Below are 25170 nucleotides of genomic sequence, written 5' to 3' on the forward strand. Positions count from 1 at the left end.
CAAGAAAAAAAACACACGAATCCCAGCCATCTTCTACAAATTGTACATCAGCCTATTCATAATAAACCTTTTTCTGTCATAGTTGTCTACATGCACCTCTTGCCATATTTTTCTTTATGAATTTATGTCTACAGCAGAGCTGTAATCCATCTGGACCAGGTAAGAATACAGTTAGTATTTCAACTAATGCTATGCTGAAGTCATTATGTTGCAGGCCTGTCCACATTGTGCCCCAAGGGAGGCAAGAAAAGAACAAAGCAATTAAAAAAGTTACCTCTGGAACCGCTGGGTCTCCACAGGCAGCAAGTGCTTGATGTCTGCGCTACCAGTAAAAATACCCTCCAGGTAGACCCATCGCCTTTGGACATCTATCCAGACATCAAAGAGTGCCATGATACGGTTCAGCTTATCTTCCCAGCTAAGGGCATCTTCCTCAAACACCTAAAGTTTAAAGGCTGCATTAATATTCATTTTAATATCAGGAGTTTGACTGCTAATAATTATTAGTGGAAACAGTTGTTTGAGAGTTAAAAAGTATGCATATGCAAATAATTTTCTGTCAACTTAAACAATTAATATAGTCCCTGCTGACAAATATATAAACTAAACAAGAGGGGAAGGCAGATTTAAATGAAGATTCTTTAGCTTTGTGCTCCATTTTACCTTGTAGTATGGTGACAGCTTCATAGCTGACACACTGTTAATGTGCTCTTTTACTTTGTTGAAAAGGTCATCCCATCCGCGAATCAAACGACATTTGTTCTGGTAATTGACCAAGTCCAGTTCATAAGTGTTCCACACTTCTCTTATCTGAAGAAAAGAATGTTTAAGATATGACATCAATAATTTCTGCCCCAACACAGTTACAAACTAGAAGTGTATTACAGTAATGAGTTTTTACTTTTTTTCCCCCCAAGGATTCTGGGTTTATGCTCAAGCTTTTGTTAAAAATATTGAGAATATAATGCCGTTAGGAAAAACTTAAACAAGGTGGGGTCTTTGCAGTCATTACTAAGGACTGCTTTTCCCAAAAAATGCAAGTTTCATCAGAGGAGGCTCACATATCTTTAAATTGTGTTCCATGGAGTCTCCGCACTTGTATCAACAGCTTAGATTGACAGGTTTACTACAAAAGTGTCAGCCACCCAACAGCAGACTTTGATTTTCTATTACGTGCATACATACAGGAGCTGATACTAGCCTGTTTCAAGAACTCTTCCAACGCCATCTCTCCCTGAGCCACAAGCAGTACATCTTTGACAATTGCTTCATTTCTCTGTAAATCGACATCCCAGATCTGACCCAGGGTCAATTCTGAGACAACCCAGTTAACATGAAGTCTCTTCATCAGCTGTTTCCAGTGACGATCTTTAAGTGCCTCGGATTTCAGTTCAATAACTAACATGTTTATCTACAGAAGACAAGAAAGTGAGTTATATCCTTGAACTTCAACTACAAAATACATGCATTTTAGAAATGAGTATAACTTACCTTCATGTAGCCCTTCAGAAGTCTCTGAACATACTCATAGGAGGCATACTGTCGCAAGCGAGCGGGGAAGTTTTTCAGTTGGTTCAGCAGACCATCTAAGTTTTGTCGAAGCTGTCAATAACATAAAAGCAATGAAATCTTTCTCTGCAAGTGCTGTGCCCATAGTTGTACAAGTTTAAAGTTGTCTATATATTTTTACAGAAACCTCTCACTGATGCCACGTTATCGACAGTACAGGTCTTTTAGTGTTCTACATATCTGCATAAGATGTGGCTACACTATAGCTGGGAAAGTAATTTTATTGGTCTGATTAAGGTTTATGACATAGTATCGTCACAGGCAGTTTATGGCTTAGTGTTCCTACTGCTCTCTACCTCCTGAGCATTGAACTAAACTGATGCTGCTCATCCAACCATATAATGAAGTTTCCCTAACGAGGTCAAACAGCCTATTTAAAAACTGCGCAGTTTCTTCTCTGTAGATGCAGTCCAATCTCAATTTCAAAACTGTTGGAATTGCATAATTCCACTGCAACATTACTTAAGTTCTGAGAAACCCTGTGAATTTTTTTTAGCTTAGCATGAGAAGAAACATGCACACAAGATACTAAAAAAAGGTACCTAAACACTGAATATGATATGGAACATGACAATTGAGCATATCTATCTCAAGAGGTTTAATACATAGTTTGCATGTACTCGCGGTAGTTACATTGCTTATGTATACAGAAGTGAAGTACCTTGCGAGGTTGTACTGAAACCCAGGGTTGTTCTTTCATTTGATCAATCTGTTCCCAGACCTTAGAGAGTTCAGACCAGACGCCTTTGAGATCCTGCAACTCTTCAAGGGCTACCTATAGTAAAGAATGTATCAAACATCAGCAGTTATTCCCGATTCTTCAAAGTCATCAGCATGGGGGAGTTAAACAGAATACTTTTAACATGTCAAAAACCTTCTTTTGAGTTGTTGCCAATTCAACAGAACTGCAATAATAGCAAGTGACCCAGACGAGCTTTTTGCATCTCAGGTCACACAACAGCTTCACCAGAATAAGACGGTCACAGAAGAGATAATCTCTTAAGGCTAGAACTGAACAAGTGTGGAGATTGTGTCTTGATACTAGTACATCCCAGGCTACGAGTCACTCTCTTGAGGGAGAGAGAGATGGAAATGAAACACTATCATAAACTGACAAAAAGTTGTGTGAGCAGGTTGTACCTGGACACGCTCTTCACTGCCACTGAGCAGTCCTGTATCTGTTAGCTCCAGAGCTTCCTTGGCCTTCGCACACTTCTCACGATCATCCTTCAGCCTACCGAATTTTCCTTCATAAATGGTAAGAGCTTGAAGAGCTTCTTCTGGACGCAGGTTTCCCTAAAATTTGCATGGGATATGTTAATCCAAAAATCCTACAATTAAGTTGAAGCAAAGTTAAAATCAAGGACAAAATACTAAATGTTGCCTTGTCTTATTATTTTTCCATTTCTGGTTTGCTGACAGTAAGGCTACATGCTAATCCAGAATAAGTCTTATCCCACTTCTACATGCAGTTTTTTGCTTTACTAAATGGCACTTTAGGCAAAAAGAAAAAAAAAAAAAAAAGGCAAAAAAGCAGCTTGCTCCTGAATCCTCCTACACGCATGCCTCTCATGCTTCTGACATACCCCTTCTTTCAGCCAAATCTTTGTTAGTAACTAAAGTCATCTTGCTTTTTGCACCTAACAGAGGCCTACGTCGTACGGGTAAGTGTCCCTGTGCTACCACCCTCACCTCCCCCCACAAACCCAACACATTGGCAAGTTATTACAGAACCTTCAAAAAGACTGTTATCATCATCTAAAATGAAAAACTGCAAAAAAACATAAACTGCCTACTTCTTATTGAAAGCTGCCTACTTCTTATTGAATGCAGAGAATCTACCTTATTTGCTGAACAAGTATTAATCATCACTACTTACTGTCACAGGCTTTGTTTTCTCCCAGTCTGTTAGCAAGTCAGTTGTTCGGCTCTCCACTGCACGGTCCTCTTGAACTATCTTCATCTGCAAATTTGCTACTTGTTGTTGAATGGCAGAATCCTTTCTACGCATGATGTCATTAAAAGCACCCCATTCTCCTTCAATGTTGTCAATGTACAGCCAAGAGGATGGAAACTGGAACCTTTGTTTCTCAAGCAAGCGCTGACCATTGCGATAAAGCTACAAGAGACAGTGGTTCTAAGTTAAAAAGACAAAACTAACTTAAGTCGCAAGACTAAATATTCAACATATTTTAACAAGCACTCACTATAGAGTTCACAGGATTCCTCAGGATATGAAGTTCAAGTCTGTTCTCAAGAGAACTTGAATATCATGAAGCTGCACCTTAAGAGCTAAGCCTGACATTTCCTAAAGTAATAATAATTAGCAGGACAACATACCTCAACTTGCTTTTCAAACTGCTTGATTTTACGTTTCAAGGACTGCACATATGTGATGAATGTCACTGCATCTGATGTGCTAGCAGTGTCCACTGAATGCTGCTCCAGTTCTTGACGGGACTGTTTGGGGCACAAAACAGTGTTTTAGAAGTCTAGAACAGCTGATCTGAAAGTGAAAAACTGGAATTTGGACTTGTCTTACCTTAGAAATTTGTGAATGAAACTCTGTCATATTCTGACCAAGCATTTGGCCAAATTTGCTGAGCACTTCCTTGTGCCAGGAGTCATACTTTAAGTTCACCTTTGATTGTACCTACAATTGAATAAAGTTAGATAACAGTAATTTGTCAGCCTTGCTATTTTCTGTTATACACCCATTCTGAAGTTTAATGCGTTTATCACAAACAATAATTACAATTTCTTACCTTGCCATAGTCTATGACAACAGGTCCAAATTCCTTTCTGGTTTCTGCATTGTCAAATGTTCCTCTTGCCTTTCTTATCTGAACTAAAAGGGCTTGCCACTTATTCAGGTCTTCTCCAAGACGGTTGTATATGTTTTCAGCCTGCATATCCCACAGACACTGGTACTGCAGCCAAACCTAATTGAGATATTTCAGAAACAATGTTCAGAACTTCTCCAGTATATTCCAAAAGACGCATGTCCCCCCAGCCCCCAGGACAACTAAGAAAAAACTCCATGTTCATTTTAGCTGTAGTATTATACGGTGTCAGCCTCTTACCTTGACATACTGCTCCACTTCAGTCACAATTCCCATGACAGCAGAGTACGACTCCTCCAGAGCTGCGGGGCCATCAGGCATCCTTGTCAATGCATTACGATAGAATTTCTCTTCCTCAGACAGCTCATAATGCACTCCAACCTAAGAACCACAATTATACATGCAATATACATGAATTTCTAGGGCACCCAGTTTCAGCCCTAGAGCAACACACCAAGATATTGAGCACAACGAACTAAAAAGTGAAAATAATTGCTCAGACTTAGATACAGCTTCATTACACATACCTGATACCTCTGACTTTGGATTCTTGGTAGCGACAGGATTACCATCTTCCAAGAAAACATTTCTTGATAAAGTTTGTATCTACACTCTTCAATCGGTGGATTCAAGTATATCACCTGGTTGGTTATTCTTAGTTCATGTACAATGTTCTGCAGAAACATTAACACACTCAGTTTTACTGGCAGATGCTACTACACGTAGACAAGAATTTTGGACTTCAAAAAGTAGCACACACTGTTTAAAAATCAACTCGCACCTCACTGGGAGGAGGCAAGTATTCCTGCAAAACCACATGCAGAAGAAATACTTATCTCCTATATAAGGCTCAGATACAATTCTTGCATTAAGTAATTGACAATAAGGAAAAAAAAACCAACACAAAAACACTCCACACAAAAACTTACTTTGATCTTGGGTTCACCACCGGGCTTATGGCTCACTTGAGGAGCATCTGTATCCATGTCAACTTCTGCTTTGTCATCTGCTTGTCCAAGAAGAACTTGGGTCCAGGCCCTCAGTCCAGCTTGCAAACGAACACCCAGGATTCTTTCAATCTAAAGAAAATAAGACACATTGGAGGAAAAAGCTGCATATTCACTGCATAAAGTTCCCTGCTATTGATATACTCTGACACCAGGTACACTATGACACCTCAAAAAACCAAGTGTTCACTTTACTAAGTCATTAAAAAGGTTTAAGAGTTTTGATAAATTTTCACTGAATATCAATTCAAAGCTGTCCTCATGGACTTTAATGGGATTAAACAATTTTAACTACTTTGAAGTTGGCCTAGTGTCCAATAACCTGAAAGTTAACCCAACAGGCAGAGCCGAACAATATGAAGGCAATGAGCCTTTGCCACTGGCATAGCAAATTTCCACCACCTTTTATCTACCTCACTCCCCAGCACCTTCTAGGCAGTCAAGCTATACCAAACTTTTTTTCTTCAAGGGACAAAACTCCCCTTGAATTAATTGATCCCCAAAGTCAACATCTAAAATGAAACAGGTCTTGATATTTTTTGCATACTGAAAACACATTGGAATTTTCAGAGAATGGGGAGACAGAATTTTCCTTGGGTGACTACAAAGAGTACAATCAAAAAGCATTTTGCACCCAATTAAAATGTTTCCTCTAAATATATACAACTCCTTGATCTCAAACCTACCTCCATATCCAACTTATTGACCCAGATTGGCAAATTTGAATATGAATGAAGATTTAAGTCATCCACAGCTTTCTGAACCCTGTTCAAGATTTCGGAGAAAGTCTTGTGATCATACATGCATGTTTCCAAAGACCTCACTTCCAGGTCTATTTTCTCTTCAATAATGAGCAGGTCATCCACCTAAAATGGTTTAGGAAAAACAGGACGTTTAGTTTGACAGGTTAGATAGAGGCAACAATAACTATGCAGTAATGGTTAGTCATTTCTCTTTATTTGGATGCAACAAGCACTTTTAAGTAGTACTAAAAGATCCATTCAGCTTGCCCATTTGTGACAACTCAATCAGCTACTTAACTGAAGGGCTACAGAATTGGATATTCTGTATATTTTATATATGTATATATCTATATGTCTATAAAATCAGCTAACCAATTCCACTTTTGGCTAACCACACATTACTGAAGTATAAATGTAAAAATTTTGCAGAATTTGAAAGATAAAACAAACCTTTTCCTGGAAACTGAAGACAGTCTCAGCTAAGCGCTGTACATATGGATCAAGTTTGTACGATTCCCACACAAGTGCAATTCCTTCTGCAATCAAAGCCTGCACCTCTTTCTTCAAGCCAGCAACCAAAAGTGAGATAGTATTACGCTCTTCTACTTTCTCACATGTTCGTTCATAGGTACGGACACTTTCAATGAGAGAAATAGCAAATGGATAGAGCTGGTTTGCTTGGTGAGCTTTGTTGACAATTGCTAGTGGAACACGGAAACCAAGCCACTTCAGGTTTCGGACTTCTTTTGAAAGTGTAATTATTTCTGGGAGGAAGTTGACTTTCAGTTTCAGGACGTTTCCAGTTCGACCTCTAACACGAGTGCTTTCAATAGTGAAAATACGACCAGACACACCAAGATTGCGTTGCTGAACTTTTCTTGCCCAGTCATCAAAGATCTCCTGAGTGTTGAGCTTCATGCGGAAGCTATCTCCATCCTGCTTTAGCTTCTGTCCTTCTACATGGTTCTCCCAACCTTTGCCAAGGACATCCTCAACACGCTTCATGTAAGCAGTGAGCTGCCTGTCAATCTGTTTTGCCCAAATTATGGACCCAGATACAGGAGGCAAGTCACGAACATGACTCATTTTACAAGCTTGACTCTGTGGGTATTGTACTTTAAATTTGTCATGAAGAGATTCAATATCGTCTTTTACGCGCTGGATCAATTGTGTTTGATATTCACGAATGGCACCGCGAATGTGAGGTCTGACAAACAAGGCATTAAACCGAGAGAAGATTCTGAACATTTCATTGGCATTCTTTGCTGTACCAAGCTGGTCTCTCAAACGGGCAGTTATTCTTGTTTCAACTCTATCAATTCTTTCATCATATCGTTTCATTGCTGCCTCCCAGGCTTCTGTACCTTCTTTGGAAACATCTAACCCATCTACTTCCTTAACATTCTCATAAGCAAGATTGACTTCTTCAATCGCATTAGCATCTGCAGCATCAAAAAGGACTTCTGCTACTTTCATATCCTGTGGTTCAGGTACCTCTCCTTGATTTTGCTGGGCAACAGCAGTTACCTGCATTAAAATCACAGTTTAGCGAGTTGGATGCTTCAAAATTTACCTACAAATAGCTAAGCACAATCTGTTCTAACAAGCATTGCAAAAACCCTACAAATTAATACCCAATCCTTAACAATCTTTCAGTCATGTTTCAGATTAAAGTTCCACTAGGAATGGGGCAACAGTTACTTTACAAACTTCCACTACTGTGCAGCATAATCGCATTTTCCCTGGTGGTTTAGCCAAGCTCAAGTATTTACACACTTATTAATCTCCTCTATGTTAAGTCTGGAGTTGCTGTGTCTATTAACACGAGCACGGTCATGTAGTACATGAAGTACGTCAGATTTAAAGCTAAGCCTATTAGCAAGGGTTCAAAACTAGGCTGGTTTTGGAAGCAGATAGTGAAACAGAATGTTACATTAGTTTTGTGTTGGTAACTTTTTAAAGCAACAGTGAACACTCCTGAAGTTGAACACTCTTGAAGAAACTGCACAGATTTTCTGTCTGATAACAACCAAGAAGATTACCTGAGGTCGCAAGACTCTCACAATAACTGCCCTCAGTTGTTCATGCTGACGCCTGAATTTCCTCATTTGATCAAGACGACCTTGGAGTTTCCTATGAGCAGGATTGATACGCCACACCATCTTCAGGTTCTCTTCCCTTTTTCTTTTCACAATATCTCTCAGCAGAACTTGTAGCTTCTCATATTCATCGTCCCAGGTTTGGAAAACTTCAAAGCATGCGACCATCACCTGAAGAAGTTTCAGAATAGGAACTTTAGCTCCCAAATGAAATGCTTTCTTAAAGTCACTATTCAATGTCAAAATACAGCTGCCAGCACCACAAAACCATGAACGTACCTTTTCAAATTCTTCATAGGCAACATGCATTAGTTTTCTGGTTCCCAACACTTTAAGCAACTGAGAGCTCAGATCTCTTGAAATAGCCTCCACTAAACGCAATGCCCTTTGGATTGGGTATTTTGTGTTTCTGATTTTTCTCAGATGGGTAAATATTGCAACAAGGGCCTGCCTTATTTTGTCCAGCTCAGTAGCAGACAGCAAGTCATTCAGTGGAAAGTCTTTCATCAGTGGGTTATAGTCATTCACAGTTTCCAGAGCCTGTTTTAGACCTACATGTAATAGAAGAGATTTTGAATGTAACTTTTCATTTCATTAATCAAATCTGTATAAGACAGTAGCTTTAACTAGACCATGGTTACTCAAGACAGCATTGTTTTCTGTACCACAATATTCAAGTTTCATAACAGTCTAAATTCCATAGGACATTTAGGAAAAAATTTATTGAACAGATATTTTACCTGTGTCTGTATCGAAGCTGACAGTGGCATGAAAACGTTTGCCATGCTTTAGAATATCCAGAGTCAGAAGAACTTCTGGACTTTCACGTTTTTCCTGAATGCGATACAGAGCCCGTTCCAAATTTAACCAGAAGCTTATCTCCTGTAATGCAGTGCCTGATGCAGGATCTCGATCTAGTTTGGTCACCTTAAAAGTAATAAAGAGAAGGGAGGGAGAAAAGCATTAATTTACATGCTTCAACTGTAAGAACTTGCTCTATTACTAAATATAATTGAAACACATAACATCCACTAGGTTTTAATAATCCAACATGACAGTTTTGGCACTCATTCTGTGAGAAGTGTAGGAACTGCAACGCAACAGGAGTAAAGGTTTAATTCCAGATCAGTTTTAGGACCGTCATGTCATGTCTTCAGCATAGCCTAAAAAGGTCACCTGTCCACTTTCCTGATCATTGTCTGTATTCTGGTTAATGACAGATAAGCCTAGCAAGAAAATAAATGTTTTATACTCTGGAGTAAGAAAAGGCGCTGGTCTCTCATGAGCAATAAGTGGTTACTATGCCCATGGAGGAAAAAAAGCCACAGTAGTATCTGAAATGCTACTTCTGAGTGACAGCAAAAGAACAGCAGAATTCATTTGAAAAGGAACAGTACAAGAGATTACAAGATAGGATTGGAGCAACTGTTCTGAAGTGGTTGTGGATGTACCTGGGGAAACAACAAAACAAGACCTGTTTCTCTCCATCTGCTGTAAAAACTCACAAGGTCATGCCAGTTACTTGAGTCTATTACAACAGAAATAAAATAGTCGTGCTCTCAGCTACTTGCAGAACAATTTAGACTAGGCTCTAAATTTAGACTAGGCTTAGTCTAGTCTAGAATTAGACTTAGTCTAGTTTAGACTACAGTCTCTGGTGACTCAGAAAACTAGTCTCAGATCTTCAGAGTATCCTCCATGGAGCAGTATTTTACCAGTTGTCATGGTTTTGGCCAGGTTGGCCAATCAGAATGACAGATGCACCACCACTACCCCCCGCTTCAGAGAGGAGAGGAAGAGATAAGAAGATTTATGAGTTCAGAAAAAGAACTAAACTAATTTAATGAAAATAATAATAAATAAGAAAATAGTAAATAATAAATGCTCAGATCGGGATCAAAGGCAGACGAACAGACAGGGTCCTCCTCAGACATCGTCCATTGAAGAAAAAAGTGAGCCAGAGCAGCCTTGCCCCCTTGATCCTTCAGCTTTTATACTGAGCATGATGCATACGGGATGGAATACCCTGTTGGTCAGTTTTGGGTCACCTGTCCCGTCTGCTCCTCCCTGCAGGTGGGACCCCTCTACGCTTCTCTGCTTCCGACGCTCTAACGGGGCAAACAGCGAAGTTAGCCGACCTTGGTTGTTATAGCAATAAGTATAAGCAAGAGCCTCTGTGCATACCGTTCCTTGGTATAATCAGGTCTTATCACTCTGAGAGTGAACAGTTTCTGAACAATATGCTGTTAATTTCAGACTTTAGTCAGTTAGAAGAGGCCCAGCTAAAAAGTAAAATTACAAATCAGAAAATTGGTTCTGTTTTACGTCAAACCAGAACACCAGTTAAACTGTGAAGAAGATACACAGTACTACACAGAAGTTCTCATCACATAGTCTAGTACTTGGGTTTTTTTTTTACCTTTTGTATCTCTCTAATCCAGCGGTTGACTCCAGATTGTAGTTGATTGAGGAATAAGGGATCCTCAGCCTTCTCACCAAAATCTGTAACCTTTGGCTTTTCTCCACGTTCATAACACTGCTTGGCAACATTAGTGATGGTTGCATGAATTGGCAGACTAATCTCTGGAATTTCGATATTCTGCTGCAGATGCAAGAGGCCCATTTCAAGTTCTGCAATTTTTTTCTCAACTGAAGGAGCCATTTTATCTCCATCCCTGAAAAAGCACAGATGTTTCCATATAAGAAGCCAAAACAAGAACCATAACACAACACATTTAAGCCATCTGAACTACTCCCCCAGAATCAGCAACAACATCATGCACAGCTGTGTGCTTCAACAATTTCACATGACTTGTCTTGAACAGTCAGTTATTTTTTTTCATTAAACACCTACTTTAATTCATCAGCAGAGAAGTGCAATATTTATACTGAATTACCTGTCTGCTTTGCCAGATTCTCTGATATAGGACTTGAAAAAGGGAGCAACAGCATTGCTAATGAAAGAGTGTAACGTTTCATATGGAGAATCTTCACTGAGAGTGAGCACTCTGAGTTGAGAAGACACTGGTTTGTCGGCATCAATCACTGGTGTACGCTTAATGAATGCCAGGCTGCAGAACAGAGAAGAGAGTTACCAACTAAACATTTGAAACTTAAGTGATAGAATAGCTTTAATCTGACTCCAAGTTTCAGTCAAAGGAGTCAAATGCTAAACTGCATCATCATACTTTATAACCTTTCTTCTGAGCGACTCGAACACAAGTCTTCCAATAAAAACATCTTTATACTTCAATAATCAGCCAAACTTTGCTATCAATAAGGACTCTGCAGTATGGGCACACTGAAGAGGCACACATCTTATGAAGCTTCAGAGTAAAATATGCATTAAGGTAAGCGACAAACATGTAAGAGTCAGACATAACCAAAGATTACTGAACCCATGTTGTGTATGTTACATTTGTATGTATCCCAAATTAATAAGACTTTGTTTCTTTAACCTCAGAGCTACAAGTCCTAAGTCCATTCCTTTCAGCCTCATGACACACCCTTGTTTTATCAGAGCCTCCACCTTGAAAGCTATTGCCTCACCTGAATAAAAACACTGCATGTAGCACTAGGTAAACTGGAGGTAAATTTGTAGGTAAATCTGCTTCTGCAGGTTTTGCATTCATAGGGTAGAAATGTCAAGACCTATTTTACTAACTCACCTGTTTGATTTTATTCCATAGTGAATGTCAGTGCTGATACTGTAGGAAATGAACTCTTTTTCCTCTTCCCCTTCATCTCCCACATCCTCTGCAAAAAATACGCGATGTAAAAAATATTTTATTTCGAAGGCATCTGCCACTCTCAACCATCTTCTGCTATTATCAGACTATTTTCTAACCTTTAATTTCTACACCAACTTATTATGCAAAACAGCTTAAATTACATTTAGCTTTGCAATATTCCTCAAATTGAGAGTGGGTTCATTGTTTTATAGCACAAGCCTATTAACTTTTTTAGGTTGCTACAAAAAAACATGAAAACATTACAACAAACAAATTATAACACCCACTCTGCTTGTGAAGCAGGGAGAAATCTTCTGCAATACAGAATGTGCATTTATTTGTAGAAATATGCTACCAGGATAACTATATTTAAGTGAGAACATTAAACAGCTGCTTTTTTCTTTTATAGGTTGCATTGTATTTTTGGACTTTTTCTTTAAAAGTCATTTGGAAATTAAGCCTCTGAACCAAAAAGCCTCCCAACAAAACAAAAACCTAAGCCATGGGAAGTACTCAGGCATTACCACAGCCAGTGTATCACAGATGATGTAATTGCTGGGGATGCAGGCAGTTATGCTGCAATGCAGTGATTTCAGTGCAGAAGGTTACTCCCTGTTGGGGGACACACTCTGCCTGGACACATTGCAGCAGACTCTGGTCCTGCCCCGATTTCATTTGGCCCTTCATAGGAGATACAGCCTCAGGGTGTCACATTTGTGATCACTAGAAGCCTGTTCACAAAACAACACTGCACTAGACACCACAGGAACTCCTAGGAAAGCAGCCGGCAGGCTGCATAACTAGTGATACCACATCGCAGCTTTCATTACTCAGAAATATGGCTTCTATTGTATTGTATTTGTAATCAATAATTTACTTCATACTACCTAGTCCATGCACAAGTTTCAATAATAATGTTGTTTTTTAATAGCATCAGAGAAAACATCTCCATATGCTGCTGGAGGTTCTGAATCTGTTAAGTTTGAAGACTGGCTGTCAATCAGAAAATCCACTCTCCCCAGATAACTGCTATTAAACCAAAAGCCATCAATGGAAATGCCTTCTGCCCATAGTAAATCAGTATTTAGCTTCTAAAACACATAATTACTGTCTCAATTTGTTTTTAACCATATATATATGTAACAATATCTATGCAACAAGCCTGGAGCTGACTAATCACCACTATCTTTCATTACTTCCAACCCAAACTAAGGATAACCAACCTCATGAGCCAGACGTAAGAGAAACTTAGAAATCATCTGCCTAGCCTATTAACATCCAATGTATTTTCTTTAAATCTTGTTAAACACTGCATCATGAATTCATAAAAATCGCTGTTCTTTCCCACTCTAGATTTCCTCTAGAAAATTCTACTGTTATCCCTGCTGAAAAAGAAGTCCCAAACTTTGGGACTGGAAAACAGAGGATAATCAGCGGAAGCAGGCTTAAGATAGACAGGATATTTTCAGCAACATATTAAGTTCACAGTAAATAGACAATGAGTGGAAGAACCTTCTTCACATTTCCCTCAGTGTGCAACTGCAGGGCGTATACCCAGTATCTTACACTGCAGCTGCTGATGTGTTAAATAATGCAATATGAATATTAAGATTTGATATACATCTACACGGGCAGAACCAACAGCACATTAGGAGTAGAGATCCAGAATTTTAACATTAAAATTCTGCAAGCTCAGACTGGCAGGCATGTAGCCATACACAGACTGTAGATCTTCTTTAATAATAGAAGTCTGTGTTATTAATGGAGCCTGGCAGTATTATATTATTGTTTATTAGGCTGGATTTCATGACAATAAGTGGCTATTTAGCAACAAATTTGTTGACAATAAAAAGTCACTTTCAAAATAAACAGAGTCAATAACAGCAGCATGTAAATAACAGAGATGTTTCTCAGGTCAGAGTGTCAACTTAGCTGCAGTAGTATTTAATGCAGCATTTGATGAGGTTTCTGAGCACCATTCAAAAAGCCACCAGGCCTTGCTAACTAAACAAAGACAATGCAAGGTCTACATCTTGATTTATGAACTTGGGAGTCTCGCTTATTAACCACGGAATAACGCTTTTCACAGGCTGATTCGGGGTTGTTTTTTTCCTTTATTCCAGGGTTTTGAGGGAGGCTACTTCTGTCCTGTTTCAGGCCGGTTATCCGCCTCGCCGAGGAGGAGGAGGAGGCGGTCATTCCCCCAGCAGGAAGGCGGCCGCAACAGGGAGCGCCTCCAGCCCACTGACGAGGCGCTTTCCGACCCGGACAGCCTCCGGTCGCAGCACACGACGCACCACCGCCCACCTCCAGCCCACGGCCCCGGGCCCGCCGAGCACCCTCAGCTCGGGACCCGGAGAACAAAGAATAACGGGGGAGGAGGATCGGGCCAGGCGCCGGCGGCCCGGGCGGGATGGGTCGGCTGAGGCGGGCCCCGGCGGCAGCCTCACACCGTGCTCCGCGGCCGCAGCGCGGCTCTCCCCCGCCCGCAGACGGGCCGCACCCGCAGTGCGGCAGGGCCGGCGCCTCCCCGGCCGGAGCCGTGCGTGAGGCGGAGAGTCCCCGCAGCCCCCGTGAGAGGAGAGAGCCGAGTCCCCTCCCACCCCGCGGCAGGGCGGCGGCTGCAAGCAAGCGCCGCCGCCATTTTGACAGCGCGGCGGCCGGCCGGCTCTCGCCTCACCTTTGAGGGTGGAGCGCTCCACCAGCACCGTGTGGACCTGCGGGTCGGAGAGGAATTTGCGCATATGCTCCACGGCGCCCTTCTCCTCCAGCGCCGCCTCCAGCACCGCCGGGGCCTCGCCGCCATCCTCCAGCAGCAGCGGCACCAGCTTGCGCAGGTGCTTCTGCAGCACCGACACGTCGGCCACGTTCTGCACCGCCGAGCCCGACACCTCCATGCCGCCTTCCTCGCCGCCGGGGCCGCCGCCCCCACCGCCGCCGGAGTCGGACATGCCGAGGCAGGGACACCGGCAGGCAAGCCGCGCTCCGCCCGCTGCAGCCGCCGCCCCGGCACTGGCCCGCCCAGCTCCGCCGCGGGGGAGGCTGGGAAAGGCGGCCCGACACGCCTCCCGCCGCCGCCGGGCCCAGGGGCGGCCTCCGGTCCCGCCGCGGCTGCGCCCGGCGGTCGCCGCCGCCGCCCTCGGCCTGCCGTTTCTTCTGGAAGGAGGGCGCGGTAGGCGAGCGGCGAGGGCAAGGGAATAGCCCACCCCATCCCCCGCCGCCCTCAGCTCCCCGGCAGCACGGCCCGGGTGAGGTGTGTTCTGCTGCCGGCCCGCTGCCTGGAAGATAAAGCAGCCCGGGGCTTGTTTGTCCAAACAAGAAGAAAATGCCTACTTCATGTGGAAAAATAAACCCAGAAGCCATAGGAGCAGGTGGTACAAATGACATTTTTTATCCATGAAGAAAGCAGCAGGCCATCTTGTCACCGTCGGGGGCAGATGAGACATGGCTTCTCTTCAGTGAAGAGCAACCCCCCACCCTTTTGCACCTTGGGTGCTGTGTATGCCCAGCTCATCCAGCTTGCCCTGCTAGTTACAGTTTCAAGAGATCCAGCACCCAAAATATTAATCCTAGTCCTTTATGAGACCGTTTCCCAAAAGCACAGGACATAGAGAACACAGGAGGGACTGAAAGGGGACTTTCCCTTCAGAATCTCATTTCATTTGTAAAAGCCCCTTAAAGCTTTTATGCTGCCACATACATGCCTGACATATCCCAGTGTATATATTTGTCTGATCTAAGGTATTATATGAGTTTAGCTCACTGCTGCTGAATCATAGAATGGTTTGGGGTGGAAGGGACCCTCAGGATCATCTCGTTCCAACCCCCTGCCCTGGGCAGGGACACCTCCCACTAGACCAGGCTGCTCAAAGCCCCGTCCAGCCTGACCTTGAACACTTCCAGGGATGGCACATCCACAACTTCTCTGGGCAACCTGTGCCAGTGTCTCACCACTCTCACATAACTCCTTCCTAATATCCAACCTAAATCTCCCTTCTTTCAGTTTGAAACCGGTACCCCTCATCCTATCATTACACTCCCTGATAAAGAGATGGACAATCCTGTTCCTCCTTGCCCAAACAAGTCCCCTCCCTCACCTGCTCCTAACTGGTACGTGAATGGGAGAGGGGATGTGGCAGTGAAGTTCCAAAGCAACTCCACTAACACCCAAAAAGGTACATTGGGGCCGTAAGGTGACCCACAGACTAAGAACTCCAGTTCTTGTTCATACAGAGGCGGAGAAGGGGAAGTCATCCAAAAAAAAAAAAAAAAAAAAAAACCAAAGAGAAACAAGCAAACAAACCATACAAAACTGCCTCCGAACCCCACGTGTATTTCCTCAGGTGGATACACAGGCAAACGCACGGAACCCCTCAGGCCCAGGATCTGTTCAGATGTATTGCACAAGACATAAGGAAGCTTGTCCTGACAAAAGAAGTCCTGACCTGTAAGCCACTACGCAAGTGTAATTCAGCATTAAAGCGCGTTATGTCCAGGTAGGATACTAGGAACCCAGAAGGCCCAGCCACATACCCCAGCTCCTCTGTTTCTACCTGGAAAAAAGCATGCCTATGCTCAATCAGGCTCCTGAGGGGTTTAGAAGTCCAGTTTAACTTTGAAAAAAATATCAATTTCTTAAGTAATAGAAATCTCAAACCTTGTTGTCTGGAAGGAAAATGATCTGTTCAGCAAACAAGTTTCGACCACAAGCACCAGAACTGACAGAGGTGATTCACTGAAATCCGATCAAAACCATTTAATTTTCACCCCCAGAAAAGACCTTATTAAAAAGGTAGATTTTATTTTTGATGACGAAAAATAGCGAGATACTAATTTGCATATTCTACTTACAGAAAATAGTTCCTGAGATAGTGTTTAATACAACACCCACCTCTTTCCATTTCCGAAGTCTAGTTTGCTCGCACCCTATCACCCTTCTACATGCAGGTTATGTTTTAGAATTACGTTTCATATGAAAAAGAGAGCTACCTTTGTTAGGCTGTCTGAATTCCACCAAGGCTATCCTGCCTCTGGTCCTGCCTGACTGCTTTCCAATGGGGGGAGAATTACCTCCTTCTTATATCCATGTAGTAAGTGTCAGTACAGGCCAAGTATCCAAAAAATGCAGGTTAAGTTAACATCCTGGCCTTCAGGATGTTTGTTAAAAATATGTTGATGATACTCTTAAGCAACCTAGATAGGTCTTCAGCGTAACTTGGCATCTCTTAGGAGGTTAGCTCAAGTTATGGTTCCAAGTGCTACCACGATCATTCTTCTAAAACAGCCGTCATCTGCTGCGGCAAAATGTCACAAAATTTTTGTAGCTTACAAAGCAAGATACAGTATTTCATTACTGCCAAGAAAAAAAGTAAGTGAAGTAAGGAAGTAAAGAGAAAAAAGCAGGACAGAGATAGGAAATAAGAATTAAAGTAATGATTTATATACACTGCTGCTGAACTGCAGAGAAAGCAGGGTCAAAACACCCCAACAACTCTCATGTTACTGTAGGTTTTTAAACCAGAAATACTCCACGTGCGACAAGACTTTATGGTATAAAGAACAAGACTAGGATTCTGATATTTAAATGCTAGGCTACTTGAAACTAAAAGCCAGTGTAGGTTAAGACACTTCGTATTCCTTTAATCACTTCAGCCTTAACTACTGTGCCAAAAGAGGCGGGAGGAAGATGATGTAAATTAAGTTAAAGGAAATTGAAACAAAGACAAGATAAACTAGCTTTTTACACAAGTTCTCATGATCAGTTAAAGCCTATGGAGAGAAAAGGCTTTAGCTTGCTCAGTCAGGATGAAAAATAGTTTACCTTGATCTACCTCTAGTTAATGATAAATGTCTTTTTATTGGATATACAAAGGACCCTGCCCTTCTCACAGGTATGCAAGAAGCCATTGAAATCAGCCATCCAATAGGCAAGATTGCCAATATTACACATTTCCCCTACAACTTAACTAAAAATAAGCGTTTCTGAGAATCAGAATGAGAACTAGGACTTGTCAAGACAGACAAGATTTGCTCCTGGCAAATGCCACACAAAATATGCAGAAAGACAACCTTCTGCAAAAGAACTTTAGCAAAAAAAAAAAAAAAAAAAAGAAAAAGTCTTTTTCCTGTATTTAATAAGTTGCTAGTATTTGAGACAAAAAACAAAGCAAAAAACCCAAACAAGCAACAATCAGAGCAAATCACTTTAAAAACTCTAAAAAACTCTAATCCTCTTGGCATCTCTTAATTCCACAGAGTACCAGAAAAATTACTACGGCAAGGCCTTCATGCTAGCATGAACCCTCTTAGTGTCATCTTCTGGATCACAAAAATGTCTACGAGTGCTTGAGGCAGATTACTTGAATACCCTTCCCCCCTTGTAGGAGAACAGTGGACCCCCCTTGTAGGAAAACAGTGGGCGCCCCCTCCCCTCAGCACCACCGGGCTGATGCTTATGAACCTTCATGTTTCGCATGCGGGAGTGAATGCAGTCCCAATGTGACCAGGTCCAAAGAAAGCTGGCTGCAGTCACGCTGCTCTTCAGTTACGTGGGGAAGGAACCACGTATTATCTTCTTTAGCTCCACAGTCAATTCTCCCTTGGGAAATTTTGCATACAAAATTTTTAACTACATTAAAAGCTTTATTTCAGAAGGTAAAGACAGCTCAGGTCAAGTCTCATCACATAAAAGAAACTATAACCCGGGGAGACGGTAATATGGTAATTAGAATGGCATTTCTTAATTAGCTGTATGCAATCAGAGTCTCCAGAATCATTACACACAGTAAGGACAAGATCCAAGGAGCAGAAATGCTCCCATTTTAGGTGGGTGGTCCCTCATGGGATCCACAAGGATACCTGGGATTAACCTGGAATCTCCTGTAAGTACATTTGTAAGGTACTAAAATAGTTTCCATAACGCAAATGGCAAACCTCCAAACCCAAGCGTGCTTGTGCTACACTAGCACCTTCCTTTCCACTTCTAAAAAACAAACCAAGCAGCAAGGCCAAAAAAGGCTGTTGGTCAAAGCCCCTGAGCTTAATACCCGTAGAGAGAAAGGATTGACGTTCACTTCCCGAACACGCTTGCAACTCGATAAGGAACTTTTATAGAAAAAATGCCACTACTGTCAGTATTTTAAAACATTGTATTTTCAGAGGTATTTGACCCTAATTCTGAAACCAGAATGACTGTATCCTCAGTTGTTTCAGTATCTAGTTTTTGATTCCCACCATTGCACTTGGGAGTGCATGTAAGGAGTTTATTTCTGAGCTCCTACAGAAAACTATTACTTTCAGGGGGCAAAGGCTTCATTTGTAACTCAAATCTGCTACATTTGTACCCCAAGTCCATAGTCAGATATTGATCCCAGGCTTACAAACCCCTACAATTCCCCCTCCCCCAAACCCACCACTTACCAAAAGTCAGCTTTATGCGAATGATTTCCTTAGTTCTTTTGGGGACTTTTATGGATTCCAGAGGGAAGTCAACTCCTACTGCAGACTTCAGTTTTTTCCTACATCCTTGTCACCTGCCCACGTATCACCTACCACACTGTAACCCCTGATTTTACGGCTACTTTGCTTGAAGCCTGTCAATACAGGAGTGTTACAGGTGAAACTACTGTGGTACGAAAGGTGGGTCTTTCATATTTGTAGACTGGAGATTTACAAAATTCCTTTCAGTACTGATAGTTGTTCTAAAAGTTAAGTCTGTTTTTTTACTGAATATCCATTACTCCCATTTTTTTTTACTAATGGCCTTTCCATAATTCTTTTTTTCTTCTTTTTTTTTAATTTATACAGCTGATTCTGCAAAAAATGATAATCTGAACACATCCCCAAACGCCCTGTGCTAAATTTAGTTTCATGATGAGCAAGTAAAATTCACATGTTCTTTATTTGTCCATATAATACACCTTTTTTTTTTTTAAAGTTTTAAAATTAGATAAAAGCATATTAAATGGCAGGTGTATGAAGTTCTTCAGAAACAATGCCAGAACAAAAAATTGAATTACAAAATGTTAAAAAATATGTAGTACATTTGAACTTAACATTCCACTAACGCATAATGTTACAGATATTGTCTAATGAAAAATAATTGTGCCACTTACCTATTTTTGCTGTTTCTAGGAACTTTTTATTCTGTACATAGGACGATTCTGTACAAAATATGAAGTCTACATTTTTATTACTTATTACCATAAAACAAGGTACAATGTATGTACAATATTAAAATGAAGCCATACTAAAGCCACACTAAAAAGACACTTGTAATATTACTTTTGACATTCCTGATGTACAGGTATAATTTTGGAAAACAGGGGAGGGTGTCAGACACAGAACTTTATGAAGAACAACAGTCACCAAAATACTACTTTAACTTCTCTTTTTATTTTGGATGTATTAGTTTTAGAATGGTTTAGTACAGGATTGTAAGAAGCATATAAATATTGATAACAAACATGCTAAACCATTAGTGGTGATAGATTTTGGAATATTGACTAAGCAAATGTTCAGTGGCCCAAAACGTCAAATATGAATTTATGGTGAACTTTAAGCCTTTAAAAATACTGTAATATTTCCCTTTTTGGTGAGTGTTTATCTTCAATAAAGCACAGAAATAAAATCTAGACAGTGAAAGATGTTCTTATACGTTGAGCATCACACAATCAATCAAACATTGATATACAGTGTTTTTTTTTCCCTTGGGTAACATAAGAATAATTCCTTTCAGCAACCTCTTGCACAAACATACTGAACACCCAAAATCAAAGGTAACTGATAACCTACCAGCTAAAGATGGAAGTTCAAACAATGGTATATCAAAATACATAGACATTGCTTTACACAATTAAAAAAGCACCCTTTTTCCCTCAAAAGGAGAAGGCATCTTTAAACTGTTTTAATATAGTTTATCCTAATGGTAAAGCATATTCTTTTTCAAGTTTTACAGGAAATGTTTTCAGACACAGTGGACATTCCACTTAAAGGTTGGGTTGGTCTTTAAATTTAGTTGTTGTAAGCCAATATTTATCACCCACAATTTTCTTCCAATAGACAACGTAACAAATATTGGAAATTGAATGTTAAATGCAACCAACAAACAGCAGGCACTACATCTGCACATGGTTATTACTATGAATGTCTGCTTTGCGTAATTTTTTTTTTTATTAATGGATGCAGGAGACGTTATACTTCCTTAAAAAGTAAAACAAAACTATTTTTAAAGAAGCCACGTTTTTATCTCTTTACGCATCAAGACATTAAACATTAAGTTATAATATGTTACTGCCAGAGACAAAAGAAACTAATCACCCATTTAGAATAGCAGAACACATTTCAAACAGCTTGTAAGCAGGATAAGTAAGTCAAAATACTGGCCACCCTGAGAGAAATCAAATATTGAAGACAAAGCACTATATTTTTAAAGAGATTTTCCTCCCGTGCTTTTCCATCTACAACAAAAAGCTCATTACATGCAAGTAATCTTGTGGAATATATAGCAGCATTTGAAGATCATCAGCAACTCAGATGCATTTTCAGTTCACTTGTGAGGTGTATTTGCAGCACATGTGCTCTTTACAACAACAACAAAAAATATTTTCACGGCAAAATTATGGTCACTATCTCCTCAGCTCTTAGACTCATTTAATAAGAAGCAGAATGGAATTCAAGGGTCTGTTCTTTTTCTTATTTTAACAAGCTTGTGATCTTGTGTTTCCTGAAAGGTTATGTCCACCTTCCAGATAAAAACTGATGCAACTGAAATCGCGCATAATATCTGCCACGGAATATTGAACTCCTAGAGCCCAAGAAAAATGCTGAGTATTAAAAGCTCAGATAAGGGAGAAAACAGTGAAAGAGTATTTTATTGACTTAAAAAAAACTTAAAAATGAAATTTTATATTCAGTCTATTCCCAGTCATAGTAAACAAATTTTCATTTTAGGAAAAATTCTTCTACCAGTTCGTATCTGGAATACTGGTGTCGTAGTATACACTAAAGACTGGAAAATATGGCTTTAAATATACATAAAGTATTAGGACATGGTATATATAGATATAGATCTTTTATCCTAAGTAAAGGAGAAATAAATTTACAGAATTCTTAGAAAGGAATGATGATTGAGGATTGTCATGAAAGTTACCAGCTTGTAAGTCATGTTTTATAATACGAAAGAATAATTGTGTATTTTCAAAACTGCTGGTATATTACAAGACAGCAATAATGTGGAAACAACTGTAAAGTTGATAGATCCTAGAAAAAGTTTAATACTGAAATTTGAAATAATTTTACTTTTGAAAACACACATTTATCATTAGTACCAACTATTGGTCATTCACTTATTTAGATGGAAAGAGTTTATAGAATGCTCTTCTCAAATGTAACTATAAAAACTGCATGTTATCAGGTAGCTGGTACTATGATAACACCTCCAGGAAATTGTGTCCACTTGATTATAGTCAACCCAATATTCTGCGTATGGAATTGGGTAATTTACCATTGTTTGAACTACTAATCTTGAGCTGCATACTCTATTAAGTTATTGCCTACAGAACTGGGTTGAAGAAAGCTTTGACTTTGTGTGTAACTGATTGGTATGGCACAAAAAAGTAAGTTCTACTGTAGAACTGAGTCCAGAAAAAAACCTTTTCCTCCAAAATAATATTTCGCTGTAATAGTTTAATGCCCATCATGTGATATTAATTCATCAGCTCTGCAATGTGATTCCAAGGCTTTCATGGTATAGATATCCTGAGGCAGTTCTGACTTGCGTCGCACAAGAGGACGATCTTTTTTCTGATCTTTCTGTGCCTGAAATAAAAATAGAACAAAGTTGGGTAAAAGTATTAATTACTAAACAATTACTTAAAAGTATTTCTTGCACATCAGTATGTTCACTTACGGGAAAAGAAATAAAAGCATACGGGGAAAAAGTTCATACTTTCTCCTCTTTACCCCACCAGCTACCCAGTTTCAAGTCTTGAAACCATTTTTTTTTTGCTAAGAAGAAACATTAGAAACAACAAACCAATTCTAAACTATCAGCAATCATGACATTATTACCACGATTATCACTTTATAACATATTAAAAAATAAAATTATCATCTATCTTCTCAATTATTTTTCATTTTGTATGTCTCTACATGTAAGACAAACGATTAAGTTTTTTCACGTACTGAAAACTGAGGGTTCTGCTGTATTATTTCACTGATGCTCTCTTAAAACCAGACAGTATTCCTACCAGAGTTATCTTCAAACTATATAATGGTGTCTTTATATAGTCCCCATGTCTGTCTCATGTACCCTAATTTGCCTGTTAGATCAATGATGTTTATTCATGTTCTGTTAAAAAAAGACCTTACAAAAACTGATTGGTTTTTACTTTGCCATTGATTTACTAGCACGTTCAAAAAGTTAGTAAGTCATGGTGGTCAAATGTTATTGTAGCAAAGAGTATTCCCTAAAAACATAGTCTGGTATAGGAAAAAACTCCTGGTCTACTTTCCTCAGTCATTCCATCACCTCTTCAGTATGGACATTCTTCTACACCCCTAAGCTCTGGCACAGACCTTACTTTCACTGAAACTGTATCTTTACATAGTTCCTCCCTTCTTAAGTTTTATTTCAAAAATAACCTAAGTTGTCCTTTTGATTTGTCCCCCTCCCCCCCTTAAACTGGTAATTGTAACACCACTTGTTTCAGCATCAATTTCTGATGGTACTTAGCAAGGGATACATAACTGTCTTTCCAGTGTCCCCCCTACCTAGCTTTCTTTCTGCAAGAGCCTAATCCTTAACCAACCCTTTTTCTCCTAGTGACCCAGACTTATCAGTCCTCTTGCAAGCTTTATCCCTCTCACAGACTTCTATACGTTTTTCTAATAATAAGAATTCCTGTTTCAAACGGTTCTCTTAGCTCTGTTAGGACAGGATCTTGTAAAAAAAATGGGCTTGTAACTTTCCAGTCATCTCATTTACTTCTTGCACACTTTCTGAGCAAGGAAAAGCAGGAAAGCACCCACTTGGAGAGATGGCTAAAGAATGTAACCTGATTTTCAGAATTTTTAGTTTGCCATTTGTTTCTTTTCTATTAGCGTCACTTTTTTAATCCTCACCCCTTCTGACAATTGGGGCTGGGAGGGGGAAATCAAGCTCATCCATAGGAATGCAATGCGCTCATTTTCCAGCTGGAACTCTAGCAAACAAAGCTGTACATAGGCCAAACATTATAGCTCTTGAAGTTGAATTCTTTGTAGAAAAGAAGGTAAGATCCAGTTAGAGTCCTTTGGTTCAGTCTGGACTGCTGCTACTTTTTGTGTATTTTATATTGTATAATACTGGCCTAAGTCCCCAGACACTTCTAGCAGCTGGGATTGGGAACTTTGTTGTTAACTGCTTGTCCCAACTACTAGTATATAGTCATACTTTGGCTGCTTTTCTTCTAGAACTAACGTTAGAGCACTCAGAGCTAGGAGGTATGAGCTTTATTTCCCTCTGACCAAGATGGAAAGTGAACCAAGGTCTCATGAATCTTGAGAAAACAGTTATGTCCTAGGAAAAAGCATAGTAAAAGACAGACACTACCATCAACACAACTCTAAGATTAAGCAGTACTCGTTTGGTTTTTTTCAACAATCTTCTATGTACCCTTCTCCAGTAGAACTGGCTTTAGGCTCTGGATCTAGTGAAAGGAAGGCCCTCTCCCCATCATGTGGGCCTGACTTAAAACTATCCAAGATCTGAAGAAAGGCAGAGGTTTAGAACCTTTAGTAAGCCTAGTGCTGCTCACTGACTAGCTCTAACCAGCATTCCCAGTCAGGGGAATGCTACCCTCATTCATTGCGCTGGACAGGCCACCAAGGTTACCATGTAATGCATAGGGTTCTACTGCAGAGATAAGTGTTTAAAAAACAGCAATCACTGAGCATGTCTTGGAGGCGTTCCGGCACTTCTTTTGATTTTGACCTTCATCTAAAATGCCATAGTACAAATAATAAATAAAATATGATCTTGTAGGATAGTGACACCGGAATTTTAGGAAAGTAATGTAGGAGGTTATGTTGACCATATGCTTATTTTTATTAAGTTTCTTGTTTGAGACATTGGTTCAAATTTACAGACATTATCTCTGATCTCAACCTGTTTTTCCAGCTCCAGATCATTTCTCCGG

General features: G+C 40.2%; 2 protein-coding genes across 6 annotated transcripts in view; both read right to left on the bottom strand.

Moving 5' to 3' along the window:
* DYNC1H1 (dynein cytoplasmic 1 heavy chain 1) overlaps nt 1-15021 on the bottom strand; it is a 46261-nt gene extending 31240 nt beyond the window's left edge. The window contains exons 1-22 of the mRNA XM_074583969.1: nt 14673-15021; nt 11930-12017; nt 11159-11332; nt 10681-10936; nt 9002-9188; nt 8541-8812; nt 8205-8432; nt 6613-7689; nt 6106-6285; nt 5342-5491; nt 4940-5086; nt 4653-4793; nt 4335-4511; nt 4112-4222; nt 3910-4029; nt 3449-3688; nt 2710-2865; nt 2231-2344; nt 1492-1602; nt 1202-1411; nt 664-810; nt 275-441 (exon numbers count right to left, since the gene is read on the bottom strand). Coding sequence (XP_074440070.1) covers nt 275-441; nt 664-810; nt 1202-1411; nt 1492-1602; nt 2231-2344; nt 2710-2865; nt 3449-3688; nt 3910-4029; nt 4112-4222; nt 4335-4511; nt 4653-4793; nt 4940-5086; nt 5342-5491; nt 6106-6285; nt 6613-7689; nt 8205-8432; nt 8541-8812; nt 9002-9188; nt 10681-10936; nt 11159-11332; nt 11930-12017; nt 14673-14943 — 4724 coding nt within the window. The 5' untranslated portion in view covers nt 14944-15021. The remainder of the gene's footprint in view (nt 1-274; nt 442-663; nt 811-1201; nt 1412-1491; nt 1603-2230; nt 2345-2709; nt 2866-3448; nt 3689-3909; nt 4030-4111; nt 4223-4334; nt 4512-4652; nt 4794-4939; nt 5087-5341; nt 5492-6105; nt 6286-6612; nt 7690-8204; nt 8433-8540; nt 8813-9001; nt 9189-10680; nt 10937-11158; nt 11333-11929; nt 12018-14672) is intronic.
* A 4852-nt stretch (nt 15022-19873) lies between these two features.
* The window catches only part of PPP2R5C (protein phosphatase 2 regulatory subunit B'gamma), an 86272-nt gene continuing 80975 nt past the window's right edge, over nt 19874-25170 (bottom strand). For 4 of the 5 annotated variants that reach the window (XM_074583970.1, XM_074583971.1, XM_074583973.1 and 1 more), the window contains one exon: nt 19874-22810. In XM_074583970.1, coding sequence (XP_074440071.1) covers nt 22679-22810 — 132 coding nt within the window. In that variant the 3' untranslated portion in view covers nt 19874-22678. The remainder of the gene's footprint in view (nt 22811-25170) is intronic. The other variant, XR_012586633.1, reaches the window with a different exon arrangement.

The sequence above is a fragment of the Larus michahellis genome, chromosome 4 (genome assembly GCF_964199755.1).
Source record: "Larus michahellis chromosome 4, bLarMic1.1, whole genome shotgun sequence".
Lineage (NCBI taxonomy): Eukaryota > Metazoa > Chordata > Aves > Charadriiformes > Laridae > Larus > Larus michahellis.